Source organism: Coenobita brevimanus, chromosome 98 (genome assembly GCF_032717465.1).
Source record: "Coenobita brevimanus isolate Jiangsu-jjx chromosome 98, ASM3271746v2, whole genome shotgun sequence".
Lineage (NCBI taxonomy): Eukaryota > Metazoa > Arthropoda > Malacostraca > Decapoda > Coenobitidae > Coenobita > Coenobita brevimanus.
In genome coordinates, this window is record NC_137051.1 from 354283 (window position 1) to 374988 (window position 20706).

A 20706-nucleotide genomic window follows, 5' to 3' on the forward strand; every position below is an offset into this window, starting at 1 on the left:
CAACCTCTCAGCAGTTTTGGATCTGAACCAATGAGAATGAAGCTAGAAGTAGTAGTATTTAGCGAAATTTTCAATGGCTGAGACCGTGGTGTCATTACAAAAACGAATGCAGCAGAGGTATACTGAACATGCTTTCAGCGAGATAAACACGTAGCCTAAAAATTACTTGCAAAATCGCCTCAGCTCTGATATTATGGAAACACTATTTTCATATTGGGTGCACAGTAGAAGTCAACAGTAAATTTTGCATGAGTTTTGAAGTTAAAAAGTCATATGCTTGATGTAACATTTGTAGGGGTTAGTTTATCTGCCAGATAACATGTAGGCTAATATACTGTTGGCTATGGATTGTAGGCTTTTGTAAAATGATAATCAAATAATGTGAAGTAGCGTGTCATACTTTAATGTAATATGCATTTTTTAAAAGAATGAATGGTTTGAGCTTCTTTTTTTGGGGGAGGGAGGGTGCTTATTTAATCTATCATCATATTTATCCGCCAGGGATACAATGTTTAAAATATCTTTTCATAGTTATTGCTAATGCAAAATTTAGGATGTGGTGGGAAATTTCATGGCGCTGTCCGTGGGGCTTTGACGGTTTTTTTCGGTTGTTTTTTGCTTTCATTCTAGCGGATCGGGTTGAGGTATTTTGATCTGGGAACACTGATTTCGACAGATTCAGACTACATCCGACGTGTTTTGGTGTGAGGGATATAAGGATAATCATGTTAAGCCAATATATGTTGGAGCTAGAGCAGGTGATTATACCTTACTTTTTTCATAACTTTATTAAGGCAGAAGTGGTGTCTGTGGTGGTAATTGCAAATGCTTAGCAATGTCATGTACAACAGGAAAGTTAATCGTTCTTGACCAGGATTTTATCGTTCACATTTTATGTTTTTATTACGGTAGGATTTCAGTTTTAAGAAGCTCATTTTGATTCATAGATTAGAAGATTCCACCCCGTGCTTTTTATATATACATATGTTCAAAACAACGGTATTTTTTGAGTTATGTTAATGAACCCATCATAGGTTCTGATGGTGAATATTTGGAAAAGTAATTATTTTATCCAAACGTGCGCGGTTTTTCCAAATTTCCAATTGAAATTGTCTCTCACAGGTAACTTGTTATGTTTCATATATAACCCCAAATACAGGGCATTATTAAATTTTACCTTGAAATATGTTAAGACCTGTATACTGTATATCACACAAACATCACCCCAACAAAGTTACCACCAACCGCTAAACTCGCTGTCAAACTCTCCAGACGTACAGCCTACTTTTGATGCAGTTTCAGATTCTTTACTGATGATAGGTTTGGCCAATTTCAGCCAAGATAGGATGGGTTAGGTTATGATGGATTAAGTTAGGTGTAGTAAGTTAGGACTCTGATTGGGATTTGGCCTGATGGGTATCTGGGGGCTCTGTTGGGAATGAAGGCCCCAGTTAGGATGATTGGTTAATGTTTACAAAACCACAATACCAGATTCTGAAGAAATAATAATGTGCTTCAACATTTTGCAAAGTTCAAGGTCAATGTTCTGTGATGTTCTTCCGCAAAAAATATAATAATACTGTACTGTACCTCTCCATCCTATCCCTCCATTTCATCCTTGGTCTCCCTCACCCCCTCACCCCTTCCACTGCACCCCCCTGCCCTCCCCCAGTTAGTCTTCATTCCCACCACAACCCTGATGGCTACTGCTCCACTGCATTGACCTCTGACAGGATCCATTTGATGGGGAGGAGTTTGTGGAGCGGCTGGCATGGCGGGTCAATGCAAGTGTGTCGCGGCCTGGTAGCTCCGACACGACCTTCAATCCGGATCTTCTGCACGATGCATTCACGCAGGCCATCAAGTGAGTTGCCTGATTTCAGTTAGGGTAAGCTAGGGTAGCATAAGATAGGGTAGGGCAGGTAGGTTAGGTTCAGTTAGGTTTGGATTAGATAAGAGTAGGGTAGGGTAGCTAATCTAGTGTGATTTTTATGTGGTTTGTTTAGGTTGAACTCTGTTGGGTTAGGTTGGGATAGATTTGCTTAGGCAAGGTTAGGTTATGTCAAGTATGTTGGTTAAGAGAGGGCTAGGTTTGGTGAGGTTATTTGCTAGTTTAGGTATAGTTAACTTTTGTGTTATTAGATTAGATCAGAGCAAGTTTTGTCAGTTAGATTTAGTTGGAACACTGTTTAGGTTTGATTAGCTTCTTTGAAGGAACACCACCATGCCCTGGCAAAGAAGTTTGTGTAACCCAGTGATCAGTTGTGCTATAATAGTTGGATGCAACCACACTAGGCAGGTCACTGTTAGGGATCCGGCAAAAAGTGTTCCCCTCGCAGTCATTACTTGAGCCAGCCTTGCCAGATACCAGTTCAAACCTCCTTCTAAACAACTCTGACCAGTTCTACCAAGCCATGGCCTCTGCAGTAGTTCCCAGCAGCAACGGAGTAGCTAGCTGACCATGGTGGTAGTCAATCCTGTTTCAGAGCAAGGTGTGCCAAGATCTTTACGGTAGAAAAGTTAACTGCCTTTGAAAATTGGTGATAATGATGTCACATTGCTGTATAGTATTTTCTGAATAATACAATACATACTGTAATTGCACCTGAGGAACCTGGCACTTTGGAAAAAAAAAAAAACTTTTGATAAGTAAAGTCAGTTACAGTTCTCAACCACTCTTAAGGAGTCAGATGTAAACATGTACCTAATTTTGTTCTGCCAGGGACCTTCAGTTGATAGATGAGAGGACAGCCAAGAAATGTGAACGTGTTGAGGCAGAGGTGAAAGAAGAGGAAGTCCGCTACTGGCAGAACATTGCTCAGCTTCTTGAGAATAACAGAGTTAGTTGCACTTTTTCTTTTCCTTCCATGTAGGAAAGTTGAAATGATATATTTGGTTTACTTTATATATTTTCAAGAAGTGCTAAATTGTGGACTTTTTCATTCTTTAGTAGAATAGTTGCTACTTATCATGTTTATTACACTATACTGTATCTGATACCTTGCAGGAAGCATTCCAGAGCTTTCAGGAGCTGGACAGTCACATTAACAGTGTAGCTACTAAAGTGGTACACCTTGGTGATCAGCTGGAGAGTGTCAACACACCCAGGTACTCATCCCATCCCCTGCTACAACTCTTTGGCTAAGAATATGCATCTCCCGAGGTGTGATTGGGCTGTCTCATGCAGGGCTGTTGTGTAGATTTCAGTAATACTGTACAGTAGTAGTTTTATGGTGTGCTGGTGAGCCTTTTGAATAAGCAATGAAAACTGTGTAACAAAATTCAACTTTATAACTAAGCATGCATCCTTGGAAGCCACAGTACCGGTACCTGTACACTTCTTGCGGCAAATGCATTGCAGTAGTACTATACTACTTTGCATAATAAAATACTACTGATTTACGTATAAGAAGCATGCTGTAATGAACCTGAGGAAACACATGCCCAAAACTTTCCTGACATAGTGTCGGAAAGTTCGATTTACATTACTGTTGGAGGAGTGATGAATAAAAACAACCGTACATTGATGAGAAAGAAGCAGAAAGAATGACAAAGTGGGAGAATTCCTGAGCACAAAGTATCATACAGTACTCTTGGTGGTTTTGGTCGCTCCTTGTCATTGGGTTCCCAAGAGAAAGCAAAGCATTCTAGTTCCCCACTGACTAATCTCCACATACTGTAAGTTTCAGTGGCTGTGTATAGCACTTTTAAGTTACTAGTTAGTTACTAATAAGATAATTTTTGTAATATGACTATGGACAACTTTCATGCCACAGTTTTAATGTTGTGCAGGTCCCGAGCAGTAGAGGCCCAGAGGTTGATGAACCACTTTCAAGAGTTTCTGCTCCCTGGGAAACCTCTTGCTTTAGAAGTATTCACAGACAAGACCAAGGTATGATGCTTGGTTGGTTTGTCGTAGACTAGCTTGATTTAAACCCACCAGTCAGAGAATGTCCTTAATCTTAATCAGATGAGAAGAGACCATGTTAAGCTGAAGGAGTCTAAAGTAATCTCCAGAAGCAGACATGTTTCATGTAGGGTTTATGTATTGTTATATTTGAATGAGATGACATCTGTTGGCATTATTTTGAAGAAAAAGTGTGATGTGGAAGAGGAGAGAACTATAGATTATAACAGTACATTAATGAGCAAGGATAAAGTGGAAGAGAACTGACTTGAAGTGTGAGAAGCATGTAAAGGTAAAGTAGTATGGAAAAAATGCTTTCCTAAAGTTTGGAGGTTCCCGTGAGTGTTCAGCATGATTAGATTGATGGTAATGAGGGTGATAATGGTGATGGAACCTTTTTGTATGTAGTTCGTCATTATATAAATAAGTCGGTGGATTGACTGATTACCTTACCTTTGCAGATCTATGAGGCTGCAGATGTTATTCAGAAGCTACACCTCATTGCACAGGAACTTCCATCTGGCAAGTGAGTTTTAAGGTGACGTGCGTGTATAGGCGGTAAATTTGTGTCTTGTTATAAAGCTTGCTTAGTCTTGCCTTGTTTTTTTGGACACTACCTTACCTCATTCTTAGGTGGGAAAAAGAGGAGGTTTGGCTCCTGCGTGGACACCATAGTTTCTCCACCCAGGGTCCAGACCACTACCATGTGTAGGCTCCATGTCAGTGCCAGTTGTATTTGTTTATTTAGAGAAGCCTGTTTATAATCACTCTTTGTAGTCAATGGAGGCATTGTAGAAAATGATACTGTATTAGTTTAGTCATCTATACCACACTGTATTAATCCAAGAGCATATTAATATGCTCCATAGCTTTAAGTTATGGTATGCTGTGTCACTGTTATGTTTTCTTCCTAACATCCCTCAGGTTTGAGAACGCCAAACAAAAAATCGCCAAGAAATACGACGAGATAGAGTGCTCCCTGATCTTGGAGTTTGTGAAGGCACACCGTGCAGGGGACAAGGACCGCATGAAGGAGATTGCCAGCACACTGTCCCACTTTAAGGGTTACTCTCAGTGTGTTGATGCATTCATTGAGGAAGCACAGCATGTCAGTACAGTATACAGTGTTTGCTAATTCTTTGTTATTTTCCTCTTCTTTTTACTGCACTCACGCTTCAAGGGTTACTCTCTGTGTGTTGATGCATTTATTGAGGAGGCATAGCATGTTACTATACACTCTTTTATCCCTTTCAGTCTGATGATACATTTTTCATATTATTCTTGACATGACCAGACAGTTTTTATTCAACTTAGGAAGGATCTTTAGTAGTGAAGAAGTTTTTCAAAGGTATCCTCTAATTCCTCCGGTTTGAAAAGTATCTTCCAAGCTAAATTAAGCCTTTTGGAGATGGTAAAGTTCATTTCATTCATTCATCATCTAATCCTGTGTTGCCCCATGAGGAGCATAGGAGCTCAGGGTTAGACAAGTTGGTCCTGACATTTAAGATGAGATTGACCAGCCTCAGTCAACCCTGAGTGGCATTACATTAGCAGTAAACCCCAACCAGCCCTTGGATATTAACCTGCACAGGCTTAATCAAATTGGAATGCCTTAAGTACCCTTCAACCACCAGGCACCATAATTTGGTTATATGGTTACCACCCAGTGTAGTACAGTAAATGGTTTCCTGGTGTACAGGAAACCTTTTGGCACGTCACTCATTGTAGAGTCACTCGTAGACAGAAGGAAGAAGAAAGCATGAAGGAAAGAAAGACTGAAGAGGAAGAGAGGAAAAGGCAGGACCCCGAGAGCAGCAGTACATCTAGTGAGTGGATGGTGAGTGCCCTCACCTACCACAAAGGTAGTAAAACTGAAATATAAAATCTGTAATTGAATTGAATTTGTTAATGTCTTCATGCATTCTCCTTTTACTCATCGTACTTTCTGGACCCTGCTTTATGCCATTCTTTCATTTTTTATTATCCCACTGTTGGAACAAGGGTTTCAGGGGCTTGCATGGTGAGTGAGTGAGTGTATGGCTCTTTTCATTTGGCATGCTGTTGATTAATTTTCCCACTGTCATGTTCTTTTCTTTTTCCTTGCTTTCTGGACCATACCTCATCCCAACTGAAGATGGGTAAAAGAGGCTGGATGATGATAATGGTAATAATGATTGTAGGCCTTAAGCACTGGTAACGTAAACAGTAAATCCTGGCATAATTTGAGAATTTTGAAGACTTAAATGATGATTCAGAGGAGGTATGGTCCATGTAACTGGGTACTCCATTGGAAGTATTACTGCTTTGCTGTCTTGTTCATGTTTATTAGTCCATATCCTCCCCCATTAATTGATTCAGGATAAAGTTAGTATTATAATGATATTGTAGGTAATTTTGTGGCTCCATGTCATACTGATTGCAGAAGACAGGTGAACATGGAGACATTTGTTTGTGGCTACCTCTTGAGGGATGAAGGCACCTCATTATAGACAGAGAGATATGATAAATTCTAGTATCCATGCGCACATTATGACTTGTATGCACTTTCCAGGGAGCTCTGCACTCAAGGGACCTGTTCACAGAGGTGGTGCCACTGTGTAAACGTTCAGAAACGCTCATACATGAGGTCTTCACTAACCCAGAGCAGGTCATGGGCAAGTTTGTTCTCAATATCTTCCAGGGGCAGCTACAGGTGAGTGAACCATTACTGGGTGATATTTGATAGTGTGCTAATAAATATACAGTTAGGCTACATCCCTTAGTGGTATATACAGTAATTAGAAATGAGAACATGAAAGTGTGAAGAAATCTGTAATTCTTAATAGCCAAGGGCCTCATTGCTCCTGCTGGGGCAAAAACAGATTGGATGATAATTGGATGGAATATTTGGATCTCACCTGACTTTCTGGTGTTGGAAAAGGATGGTGTCATGCAGTAACACCAGTTGCAGTTATGCAGTTGTTCCTTCAAAATCCTCCAATCTCCCTGAAGGTGATGGTGGACTGCTGCAGAAGGACAACTTTACCATTCTGTTCAGCAGGTTCATGTTTCAGATGACCTGGGGCTACAATTATTGCCACCCAACTCTGTGAACAATGAAAAATTAGGTTAGATTGCTGATGGTAGTGATGATAATGGTGATGATGATGAGTATGATGACTTTGATGGTTATAATGATTTCTCAAGAAGAAAAATGGCTTCATTTGTGTGTGTGTGTGTGTAAATTTATCATCATTATCATGTACATGTATGTATAAATATTTTTGTACTTCAGCCTGCTCCCTTGTTCTCCCAGGAATACATACAGGTGAAGCTAGAAAACAAGAGCCATCCAGAAGTGTACCTGAAGAATCTGCATGAGCTGTATTGCCAGACACTGAAGCTGTGCTCAGACCTGCAGCCATTTAATCTCGGCAACGACTCTCATTTCCTGCCCAAGCTTACCAAGTCCATCTTCCAGCGGCACCTTAAATCTTACATCAGGTTAGCTATAGATGGTATGAAGTGTGTAACTGTGGATGGTTATGCCTGTAAGATGGAATCAGGATTGTGGGGAATTGATTAGTGAGTGAATGAGAAAATGTCTCTTGTAATTGGGCAGACATGGTTTGCGTCTTCTCTCATTTTATTCTTGTCCTCTGGAACCTGCCTCACCCCAGCAATGTGTGGTTGATGATGTTAATGATGATAAGCTGCTAACTAAGTCATACCTAATTTTCCATTTTGTTTTGCAGTGTGGAGACGAGATACCTGAGAGAGAAGTTTGGTGTTATCCTCACCCGGTATTACGAGAGCAAAAACCACCAGAAGAAAAATATTCAGTCTGGAGGGTAAGTAATGAAGAGCTGGTGATGTATTTTTAATAGGGAAAGAGGAAAGAAACTGCAGACTGAAAGTTTGTACACCCCTCCTCCCATGTAAAAAATAATAATAATAAATTCAAGATCAGGTTCATATTGAGATTTTTCTATGAAGGGCTGGAACTTGTAGGTATAGCACATTTGTTCTATCCTAGTGAAGGTCCTTCACCCTATAGGGTACAGCTCACTTGATGGTCTTGTGTAGTAAGATTAAAAGATTCATTTGATTTGTAGCCAAGGAGACTCACTCTTCTTCCATAACTAGCCAAGGAGACTCATTCCTATTAACTGTCATCAGATATTACAACCACAATTTGGTGCTTTAGTTGTTGGATTGGCCCTGTTCCATCAGATGAAGATAAACAGACTATACTATAGTAAGTCCCTGTTATGGCAGGATCAACGACATCCGGCGAAACATCCAGGACGTCATTGGAACAAAAGCCAACATCAACATCGCTCCGGCTGCTGAGAATTATGGGGGCGAGACGTTCTTGTCTGAGGAAGTGGCCATCTCACTGCTACAGGAGACAAAACAGGCCTTCAAGAGATGCCAGATGGTAGGAATAATACTCACAGTGCAGTGACATCATCATGATCATCATCTTCATGATTTTGTCATCATTATCATGATCATGATCACCATTATCGTCATCATCATCATCATCATCATCATAATTCTCTCTTTTAATAAACAAGGTTGATAGGATGTGTAACACAGTGTAGGGGGAGGATGTAGATACTCCTAATATGAAGTTATTTTATGATATAATTTTAAGTTACTTTAGTTCTTGCTTGAAGTTGTTCATTACTTCAATTCAGTGTAGGGTTGCAGTAAATAAAATGTGTGTGTGTGTGTGTGTGTGTGTGTGTGTGTGTGTACATGGAATATCCCAAATTTGTATTTTGATGATGCAGTACTGCTTGCAAATACTGGACAAGAGCTTGGTAGACTAGTGCAGAGTTTTGCTGATGTCTGTGAGTGTCATGCCTTGAGAGTAAATGTAGAAGAGTAAAGTGGTGGTATTCGAGAGAGAAGGTGACTCCCAGTGTGATGCTACAGTGAATGGAGAGAGACTGAAATTGGTGAGAGAGCTCAAATACCTAGGTACAGAGATAGAAAAGAGGAAAATGTGCAACAGAAGTGGAAAGTAGAGTGACACAAGGAAGGAAAGTAGTTGGTGCTATGAAGGCCTTGATAAGAAACAGAGCCGTGAGTGTTGCAGCTTTGCGAGGCTTACATGAAGGAGTGTTAGTGCCAGTTTTAACATACGGATGTGAGACTATGGTGTGGCATGAAAATGATTAGTCAAGAGTGAGAACAGTGGATATGGGACTGCTGCAAAATGTATGTGGAGCACAGAGAGTGGATAGGATACGGAATGATGTGATTCATGAAGGATGCGGAGTGAGGAAGTCTGTGAACACCAGAATCGAAGAGAGTGTACTGAGATGGTGTGGTCATGTGGAGAGAATGGATAACAATAGAGTGGTGAAAAAGGTATATCTGAACGAATTTGAAGGCGGGAAGAGTTGTGGTAAGCCAGGGAGAAGGTGGAGAGATGTGGTTGGTGAGTGTGTGAGGAAAAGAGGTATGGAAATCGATGAGGCTAGGGTACTGACGAGATCGAGCTGGCTGGATGAATGTTATGAGAAGTGCATGATCTGAGATTTGGCACCCTTTTTTAACATGACAGTTTCCCGATTGACTCTACTGGATATGTTTATATGAAGCTGCAGAATGTGGTGAAAGTTTTTGGCTTGTCAAATAGATCCACGATTCCGAGGGCTTGAATTATGAGTGCAAGCGTGGCCCATTGAATTGGGCAAACTTGGGCTGTCTGGATGTTGCTACTCCTCTTCTTGCCCTAGGGTGGGAAAGGAGGTCTGGATGATGATGATGATGACTGATGTATATCTCTCAGTGAAGAGTGAGAAGCCCATGCATCATTTAGTGCTGCTGTTTACTGGCAAATATCCAAGACATATTGGAAGGTGCAGTTTACTCACAAATATCCAAGATGTAAGTAGCTCATGTAATGATAGAAGAGGTGAGTTGTAATGTACTTACATCTTTTTCCCTGGCAGCTGTCGACACAATCAGACATCCACAACAATGCTGTGCTCATCTTTGACCTGCTGACGAAGGCCCTGTTGGTGGAACATGTCGACTATGCTGTCGGTGAGCACTCAGACCAGTAAAGGAAGTCCATTAAATCTTCATTTATGTCTGTGTTATGCACAGTGAAATCTAAGGTGTAGTTGGAATTTATTGCTCATTTTATTCTGCTTGGACGTGAATGATAGGTCATCCGTACCTTAAAAGTCAGGACTGAATAGCTTTGCCCAGACCTTTGTATTCTGATGGAGCAGTAAGGGATTGGATGTTGGATGGATGTCATGTAGGTGACAAATATGTATGAATGGTGCTGCCTTTGAGATGGAGTAGGGAAGCTTAAAGCTTTTACACTTTTCTGTTTTCTTGTTTAGTGATCCATCCCACCCCTTTGAAATTTAGGAAAATTGCATAAAGATAATAGTGATGTTATAATGGTCAATTTTACTGCATATAGAGTGACTAGGGAAGGTTGTGCAGTCTGTGATAAGAGGCCAAGCAAATGAATGTATGGCCTATTCACTTGATAGTTCTAATAGTTATTTATTTTTTACTGCTTCATTAATTTTAACTTTGTGTTAAGTTACTTGTGTGTTTGAGATGAAGGTAGGGTTATGATGTTTACTGCTTCTTAGCACCTTCAGGAAAAAAAAAAAACAGATGATATATATCCATCCACTTCGTGTAGATGCATTCAGAGACTTTGTTAACAGTACAGATTATGATGAAGGATTGTGTGTTTTGTGTAATTGAGGCAAGTCAGTGTGTTGTGTGCAGCAGTACAGTAGGGCAGTGGGTTGTATTCTGTGGTGGCTAAAGATAAAGGTAACAAGACAACCATTAATTAGGATTACAGTAGAACCTCAATTATCCGGTAGCCACGGGGAATTCAGAATGCCAGAAAAGCGATTTTTCTGGATGTTTGAATAACACCTATTTCCTGTTGTCTTACTCCATTCACTACAGAAGTAGTGTGACTTGCATATAGAGTTATAATACCACATACATCATAATTAATGTAATAATACATAAAATTTATGTAACTTGTGTATATGTATAGCATACAATGTGCAATAATACAGTTATGTGTAATGTGTACTCACCCATGACTCGTCAGTGCTCCAGTAGGCTGCAGTAATCCACCTCCCAACCCACCCAAAAGCCACTCAACCTCTACTTTTATTAGTAGGTGTACCAGGAGCCATGGCTGATATTCCACCAAATATTACAGAAAATTGCGATAAAACAGCGGTGTGTACACTGTTAAACCTCAAAACAATGGCAGGGATTGCGGTGCTGTGCTCTGGGGGCGAAGGAATGAAAACGTTCGGGTGTGATGGTTGCGCGGTGAATTTGAAATGTCGGTCAGGTTCTGGATTTTCCCCGGTTGATCGATTTTAGAATTTTTCTTTAAAATTGTCCGTTTTAGCACCAATTCCAGTTTATTGGCTTCCGGAAAATTGAGGTTCTACTGTATATGTAAATAGTGTAAATATGCTTTTGGCCAGATGCTTTAACCCCAGAATAGGGGGTCATGAATAGGTGGCTTCACCCTGTCTTACACCATCAGGCTGACCTCTCTCCAGCCCACACCTCCCATCCTCATAAGTCTCTCCATCCTCTTTTTACCCTAACAGAGCTGGGTCTGCAAGTGATTCCTGGTGGTGAGGTTAAGTCACCCCCTGAGATCAGTTTCTTCGAGGTGATCCATCAGAGTAGCTCCATGGTTAACCTCCTGGATAAGTTGTTCAGCGACACACTCGTTCCTCTCGTTATGTAAGTTCAGGGATGTGGCCGTGATTGTGTGACCCATTTTACTTCTTGATAGTCCTTCCACTTTTATATGCTGAGCCTCCTTTAGAAATTGTTCTGTGACACATATGTTCCTCTTGTTAAGTTGTCCTGTTGATAGTTCTCCCAGTTCTCTACTATCTCTTGCCTTGTGTCTGGTTCCTGCCTCACTTCATGTTTAATAGGGAAAATGGGTCATGAAGATGATGCAGGTTGTTCATATTTAGATATGACATTCATACATGATTACTTCATCATCATCATCATTGTCCCATCCCACCCAAAGGTGGGGTGAGGTGGGGTCCAGAGACCCAGAAAAAAAAAAAAAAAAAAAAAAATGTATATATATAGAATGATTACCGTACTGATAATATAAATAACGATGCAGGGAGCAGCTGCCCCTACACAAGAGACAGCCCCCTGCCAGGCTGGAACGGGGTCCTGCTCTCAGGACACAGGGCCGGATGAGGAGGTTTCGTTCCCAGGCAGGAGGCACATCCACTTCCTTTGATCCAGGGCAACAGCGGCACATTAACAGGCACATTTGTTTACAAAATTCAAGAGCACCATTCTCAGTGCAGACAAACACCACATTCCACAAGGCAACAGAAGGCATTACAATCCAAACTTTACACCAGAGATTGTCAGTCTCATAAGACAAGTGACAGACATAAACTCGACTCACCTTTCTCACACATACTGTACAAGGTACCATCACAAGACTTCAAGAACTAAACAGTGAGATCAACAACAAAATTAGTACAAAGAAAATGGAAAACTGGGAGGTCTTTGTAACAACACTTACCTGGTAATCATGCCATGGACCCCTCTTGTCTGTGCAAAATACATAACACCAAGACCCACATCATCATCACGTCCAACATCCAACACATCCCATACTTAAAAAAAAAAAAGAAAAAAAAAGTGTGAACCACTATGCAAATGCACAAGCACAATTCATTAAACACCAGCATGCACTTCTATCTATCTATCTATTGCCAGACGCCTCAATCCCGTTTGGGGTGGCCACAAACGAATCGCCTCCAAGTTGCCCTGTCCCCTGCCATTTCACTGCCCTGCTCCCAACTCACACCCCCCTCTCTCATATACCCCTCCATCTCATCCTCGGCACTTAATCTGAAAAATAATCTGCTCAGCATTAGGCAGTCTGTTTTTCATGACCACAGTGCATCTTCCATCATCCAGAACAGACACGTAACATTATCAAGACAACAAAGAACTATACAGGCACAGGGCCAGATGGCATCAGCATCCTGCACCTGAAACATTTAAGACCACATGGCATACAGGTTTGTCTTGTGGTTCTGCAAACTGGTGCTGTGCTTCTGTCATCCAAATAATGGATTTATTATGTTCAGAGGGTGATAAACATGCCTTGGTGAAGTGTTTTTACAAATGTTGTCCGTGGCTAGTCATCAGAGTTTGAATAATGATATTGTGATACCAGAACAAATTTGAAATCATTAAGAAGCACAGAATTCAGACTTAATCTATATTGAAATGATCCAGTTTTTGTGTTTCTTAGTTTGTTGCCATAACACAGCAAAAATGGCGTAGTGTAGCGCAATTTTTGTTAGAGCAAGACACCGTTAAAATGCTTTAACTTGAGAGAGAGAAGAGTGATGTGTTTATTGTATTATTGCTTTCTCATTTCTCCTTCCTCCCTCCTTTTGCTCCTAAAATTTTATACTATAATTCTATTGTATTAATATAATAGCAGACACTACTATCCTGCCTCTCTCCCTCTCTCTCTCTCTCTCTCCTCGACGGGTGTTCCAGCAGGATAAAAGTAAGGAAAATTTCCTCACTCTGTGCTACTCACAGCATGAGTAATTCAGATTTCTGTTACCTTTCAGCTGAAAAAAGGAATTGACATCAAGTGGAGGCTGCCAAAGGTGGCCTTTAAGTTAATGTAAATCATTTTTTTTCATTCATTCATTGCCAGACGCCATGTATCCCAGACGGGGTGGCTAAGGGCTTAGAGTTAATTGTTTTACAGGGAGGGGCACTAATCCTCCACCAACCCCACTTGACAAATTATTATTGCCGTGTGCTGTGATAGAACGTTTTATTCACATTAGGGTAACAAAACTGATATGACACTCATTTGAGTTCTATACTGTACTAATCACAGTAGCAAGCCGCAAGCCAAACTTGTTTTGCATTTCTTGTGGGAAGCAAAATCTCCGTGATTGTATGTCATTTTGACTAACAGCCTACAAAAACAGCCATTTTTAGCCCAGTTTGACACCTCCTTGAGTCAGAAATCCATTTAAGTTTTTGTGCCATTTTGAGGATTTGTATTTTTAACACAAAATTGTCTTTTTTTACAGTGTAAAAAAAAATAGAAAGTAATTCAGTCTCATGTATATTAAGAGTTTGCTGTATACGCCATCAGCCAGTAAGTTATTGTAGATGGAGTTGGACGATGCTTTATTTGATTTTAAGTTAGAAGCTTGAGCTGAATAAGGATAAATTCTATACTTAATGTAGTATTTGGTTTAATACTGAAGGCCAGAATATGTAAGCAAATAGTTTTGATTACTGATGAAATGCATTGAGGTGGAGTCAAGATATTGAAGGCTTAAATGGTGAATTTATGAAAATGTGGCACTTTTTTTTTTATTTTTATTTTTTTTATTTATTTATTTATTTTTTTTATACTCTGAATTTTACGACACTCTGTCTGTACTTGGGAAAAGAGGTCGGATGTCAGGATGGTGATGATGATGATGATGACCAAGGAATGTAATAACAAATCATTGATTCTAGATGAATTGCTAAATTTTTCATATCCCTTTTTCTCCTCAGCTCAACACCCAAGCATGGAGATTGCCTACAGAAGAAGAAACAGCTTGGAGCAACATTGGAGCAGAAGCTTGATCTGGGGTTGGACCGTACTCTGTCAGCCATCGTCAGTTATGTTCGTCATGTTTTGTCTGTTGAGCAGAAGAGAACAGATTTCAAGCCAGAGAGTGATGATATTCTGATTGCCAATGTTACTTCGGTAAGTTTACCTTGGGTGACTTGAACTAAATTGAGGACACTTTGCCCAGATTGTTGTCGTTTTGCAGTTTATTTCAAATAGTTCATTGGCAGCAAAAGACATGACCCAGTATTGTGAATCAACATCCTTTCCATGACTAGCACCATACTAATGTCTTATCCTCCTGCAGCTCAGCATTCAGGATGTAGAGATGGCAGTTTTATACCTAGTTAAAGTGAACAGATGTTCGTGTGTTATTATTTGATTTTATGCATAATTAAACTGAACAGAAAGTAAACAGATTATGGCTAGTGTGTTATGATTTGTCGACTCTAATCCTATTCCACCCTCCCCAGGCATGTCAGAAGGTGGTGCGTTATGTGAGTGGTGTGTGGGAGCGAGTGCGTGACTCGTTGGATGGACACAACCTGGAGAGTGTGTTGCTGGAGCTGGGACTCAGATTACACCGCACCATCCTCGACCACCTCATGAAATTTGAGTACACTGCTATAGGTGAGCTGATGATTGTTTTTTTTTTTTTTCCCCCTACTGATTCTGCTTGAGTCTTTTAATGTGTTTTGACTGTGGTATGGTGTTAATGGGAGCAGTGATGGTGGTATATGATGTCAATAACTGCTACAAATGTGTGCCCAGCCATGAATTTACTCCATCGTTTGTATTTTAACAATGAGTTACAGTGATTGCTCTGAATGCTTTATATGCATTTTAACTGAGTTTTGGTGCCAGTAGGAGCAATGATGGTGCTATGTAAAGTTTGTGAATACTGTAAGTGTGTGGTCAGCATCAAGAATCACAGGTATATTCTGCTGTGAAGAATGTGCAATGATTCTGCTACAGTTTCTTTTACGCATTTTGACCATGTATTTTCTGCCAACAGGTGCGATGACGGTTATCTGCGATGTCAATGAATACCGCAAGTGTGTGGCCAGCTTCAAGAACCCGCAGATCAACTCCCTCTTTGACACACTGCACACACTCTGCAAGCTCCTCCAGGTCTCACCAGAGAACCTGAAGATGGTCTGCTCTGGGGATCAGTTGGTGAGTTTGGCAATTGAAAGAAGAGCATATGGTATAATCCTTTAACTTGATGATGGCTGCTGGAAATGGTTGTAGATGGTGGTACCCATCATCCACACACTTGATGTAGTGCTGCTTACTTCTTCCATCACCTTTATTCATTTTCTTTGTCTGCCCTCCTCTCTTGCTATTTCTTCCATCTTTCCTGTCACTTTTTATTACTCTTCTTTCCATTTCAGGTGGCTTTACATTAAGTGACAAGCCTAATGGTTTTCTGTAAGCCAGAAACCATTTACAACACTGGGTGGTAACCATATAACCAACCTATATGTGTTCCCAACATGTCGGTGAGTGGGATGGAGGAGGCTTAGTGCCCCTCCCCGTAAAACAACTAACTCAGCTAGAAGCTGCCACCCCTTATATGATTATTGTGTCTGTGTGTCTGGCTATACTGTAGATAGATGGAAACTTTATTTTTTTTAGCAGTATACAGTATATGTATGTTTGAGATTTTTTTTTTTTATACAGTATATGTCTATATATGTGCATTGTTTTACAGAGTGGCCTGGACCGGACAGTATTGGCAAACTTCATCCAGCTCAGATCGGACTACAAAACAGCCAAACTCGGCAACCAACTCAAGTAAACATCTTTGCATTTTGTATGTCTCTTCCAAACACTCCAGTGGGTGTTCTTGGACATGCTCATATACTTGTGATATTTTCCGTAGGCTACTGAAGGAAGTGAGAGTCTCTGCTTCCCTATTCTTGTCAGTGAGAAGTTTCTGTGCATGTTTTATACTCTTTTCACTCTAACCTTGCCCATGATTGCCATCTCTCCATCTTGAATGCTGGAACTGTAGCAGTAGATTAACACTAGAAAATGATGCTAGTTACAAAGTGGTTCAGATTGGATGTAGAGCTGTAGTATTGTCTTTTTCTGCCATTGACCTAGTAGGGATGAAAATTTGGGCCAAGTTAGGGTGAACGAACCGTAGTAATGATTTTTCATAGTGAAGGGAAATAGTTGTACTGTGCTTCTTTTTCCTGTGGGAAAAAAATGCATCAGAAAATTGTGTATGTGTGATGCAAAACAACAGCAGCAACAATATCAGTTCGGGTAAATAATTAAGGCACCAGGGCATTTATCAACTAGAAAATGTCCAGAAATTTATGGTGATGATGATGATGATGATGATGATAATCATCATCATGATCATCATCCCAGCCACAGTTTCCCACCCAAGGATAGGACCTCAAATTAAAAACACTGTATAATATCTAAGGAACATTATGTTCATTAAATTTGGAAAGAGATTGATAAAACTGAATTAAGTTTTCTGATAGGTCAGTAAACCCCTTGATTTTACCAATTCTCAACTTAATAAGCAAGATATCTTTAAATTAGGGATCCACCATGAAATACACATGGTGGATAGGATCGCATTCATGTGATACGTTGCCTGGGTATACAAATGTTACTCATCTCCCTCCTTATCCCCCTTCAAAGATAATGTACTGCAGGAAAAAGGCAGCTACAGCCTGCAGTCCATTGGGTTCACATCCAGATGAACCTGAGGCCACAGAAGCAAGCACCTTGCATTACCACTGGAACCTCCTAGTTGGAGCTTTGGTGTCAATAAATTGAAGTATTGCTAAAGTTAACACAATTCATCGTATCTGCTTTACACATATTGGAAGAGAATAAAATACAAAATTGGTTGAGCATTCTTCTAAAGTAGTGACAAGGAAAAGAAATAGGTGATAACAGGTGGGTCCCATTACACGAGTGAGATATGTTAGTGGAGGACGGTGTGGATAGTGAAAATTCAAATAATAGATTGAAAAATGGGATAGCAAAAATGCGTATAATGGAGTGAAAAATGGGGTAGCAAAAGCTCATATAATGGAGTAGGGGAAAAATAGGGTTAGGGTATATGGGAATAAAAGGGTTAGGGTAACTGCTCGTGCTCACATCACTGAATTTGATCTGAATTGCCCATTCTCATATCATCGGTTTCTCTTGGAGCAGATGTTCGTATAACAGGACCCACCTGTGCTGAAGAATTTGTACTGGTGCTTTAGAATAAGTATATTTGGCATAGTGCTGATGAAAGTACAGCCATGAGCAGAAGTTTGCTGCCAGTCCTCTGCCAGCATTATGTCCTGCCTTCCATAGTTCTTATTCCTCCCCAGACAACATAGAGTATCCTTCCTTCTCATACTCTTTTGTTGTTTTCTTCAAAACTATTTCTGTCACAAAAAAACAGTTCATGTAACATCTTCCACTGGCACAGCTGGCAGAGAAGTGTAGGATAACTCATGTGCATGGATGTATAGTGTAAGGTCGTAAATGTGTACCTTTAAGTTCATGTCATCTATTTTTCAAACCTGTTATACTAATCATGTCTTTCACTGCAGCAGCATTAGTGACAGAAAGCAGCACTGTATGAGGTCACAGAATTGTAAATATTATGTACAGTAGTATGATCTTGTAGTTATTCAGCATTTTGGAGTGTAGTTTACTATTAGTATATGTGAAGCTTCAGTATATGGCAAAATTTTTTGGCCTATCTGATGGAGCCAGGTTTCCCTGGGCTTGAGTGATGAGCAAATGGAAGTGTGGCCCATTGAATTGGGCAAACTTAGGCTCTCTGGACATTGCTGCTCCTCACCCTGCCCTAGGGTGGGAAAGGAGGTGCAGATGATGATGATACTTTTCATGTTGGGATCATGGATATAAAGTTGATATAGATGACAATTCCCATTATAACCCATTGTGCCTGTGATTATCTTTTTCATTTAATTGTTGCCACTTCATAACTACTTCATTCAACATTGGCTAGGCTTGTTGAACTCAAGGGGTTGGATTCAGCCTTGATTAACTCCATCAGTACGGGAAGAGACTAAAAAGGATGTTATCCGGATCCAAGGGGTTAATAAAGGCCTTAACCTCTTGTCTGGTGGTTTTTATTTGTTTATTTGTTTATATTCTCACTGCAACAAGGCAACTTTTTCATTTTTCATTTCTAGCACCTTGTATTATAAGTATGGAGGGAGGGCAGCCTTGAAGTGGAGGACAGGTTGACACAGGTGATTAATTTGTGATCACCCCCTCTGGGCTTAAGGCTGAAGATTGATAGATAAAGAGATAGATGTTTATAAATCTTGAGTCTGTAGGCTTGGTGCAGTTGGACTCTTGGATGTATATTGGTCACTTTGTACTGAATGTTTATACGAAGTTGCGTGGCTGATATTTATAGTGGTATTTAGGTCAGTGATATACAGGATGGTGCATATATTTTGCTCTCCAGCCTTTTGTGTTGCGGGGACAGCTCTTTCTGCTTTCGTAAAGAGCAAGGATAGTTTGGTTGCCACTTGATATTTTTGAAAAAGGTTACAGATAGCAGAAGGTAATTCAGGGTAGATACCAGTAATGCCTAGATGAACCTACAGCACATGAGAAGTGGGTTGTGTAAAAGTAGACCCTCGCTGTAATGAACCTTAATACGTTATAATGGATGTTGGATTTATCAAATGCCTCAGAGCCCATCACACTTTTGTTTGCTATAGTGGACAATGGTCATTAAATGGGGCACAAGGAGGTGCAGGACCCTTGGATTTAACGAACTTTCAGTTTTAAAGAACCTGGTTTCCCCCAGTTCGTTTGTTGTAGTGAGGGTCTTCTGTAGCCTATATGGACCACACTGTCCACATTAGAGCAGGATTGGGTGATTTGCCACCTTCCTTGCTGATGTTGCTCTGTATGCACCGAGTCCTCTTTTTATAGTGTTGGAGAGGGCTGTCTTAATGTGATGACAGTGATGTAACCAGGTGATTCTACTGTTTAGTTATACAAATATCCCTCACCTCTCTCCCTTTCCCCCCAAATGGACGAGGATGGACCACAGGCAAAGGGTAGCTTCAGCCAGCAGTCCACTGAGTTCATGTCCAGTTGAGCCTGGTGCCACAGTGATAAAATGACAACAGCAACAACCTGTTTGTGTTGACCTTTCAGTATGTCAAATATTTCTGTTATTTCAGCCTTACTGCTATAAGCTTAGATAATATATTTTAATTTTGTCATTCCTGTAATAGAAATACTTTAGCCTTACTGCCATAAGCTTTGATCATATATTTTAGTTTTCTCATTCCTATAATAAGAATACTTAATCAATGCCATAAGTTTAGATCATTTACTTTAAAGTTTTCATTCTTATAATGTCTGTAGTGTAGGTATACTTTGGGAAAATGATATTGTTGTTGTTGTTGTTGTACTTGTAGCCCCTAGCTTATCTAAACATGAACCCAGTAGACTGCAGCCTGAAGTTGCCCTTCTCCTGCTGCCCATCTTCCTTCTTTTAGGGGAGAGAGCTGATATAACTGGACAGCAAAGCCAGTTATATTTGTATAACTGGCTTTGCTGTCCAGTTATATCAGTGCCACCATGTGAAGTTGTCCTTCTCCAGCACCAAACCTGCAGTCACAGGTATACTCCGGTTTAATGATGCAGTTGGTTAGGTAAAAACCCATCTTTAGGTGAGGTATCGTATATCGGGGTAGATTTAACATATAAAGTAATGGGATGCGTTTTTCAGCCGTGGGTTTCCCCCCAGCAAAGTCCAAAACCCACCCAAATGAACCCGAAAACAAGTTGAAGGCCAATCCAAGTGACCCAACAGCTGCAAAAGAAGCTAACCTAACCCTAACACCTGTAAATAACTCACTAAAGCCAACAAAAAAAATATGAAAATTGTCAAATATAAGTTTGGAAAAAATCAAGCTTAGTAAACCTTACCTCAAACTGACAATGCTTACCCCACCTGTGGCTAAAACACATTAATCTTTCTAAAAATAGTTTGTAAATCAACCTAAACACACAATTTTAGTCTAAAATATCATCAAAATTAGTAAAAAAAACATCAAAACCCATCGTTAAACCAGGGTTTGGCCATCGTTATGTGGGGTATAGTGGTATTTCTACCCCC

At 40.2% G+C, this 20706-nt stretch overlaps 1 protein-coding gene across 1 annotated transcript; it reads left to right on the forward strand.

Moving 5' to 3' along the window:
- Positions 1–710: 710 nt before the first annotated feature.
- Sec10 (Exocyst complex component Sec10) lies at positions 711–16438 on the forward strand. The gene is made up of 17 exons (XM_080283627.1): positions 711–758; positions 1734–1864; positions 2723–2840; positions 3008–3108; positions 3793–3892; positions 4369–4433; positions 4832–5015; positions 6459–6599; positions 7203–7390; positions 7642–7737; positions 8165–8327; positions 9856–9949; positions 11521–11659; positions 14507–14702; positions 15038–15194; positions 15580–15740; positions 16279–16438. Exons 1-17 carry the CDS (start codon positions 726–728, stop codon positions 16363–16365), a joined length of 2154 nt encoding a protein of 717 aa, XP_080139753.1. The 5' UTR covers positions 711–725; the 3' UTR covers positions 16366–16438.
- Positions 16439–20706: the final 4268 nt, after the last annotated feature.

Excerpts from the sequence above, each read along its gene's own strand:
- Sec10 (XM_080283627.1), top strand. The coding sequence starts at position 726 with ATGTTAAGCCAATATATGTTGGAGCTAGAGCAG. Across the intron at positions 759-1,733 it reads ATATGTTGGAGCTAGAGCAG|GATCCATTTGATGGGGAGGA; the intron begins GTGATTATACCT and ends GACCTCTGACAG. Across the intron at positions 6,600-7,202 it reads TCTTCCAGGGGCAGCTACAG|GAATACATACAGGTGAAGCT; the intron begins GTGAGTGAACCA and ends TTGTTCTCCCAG.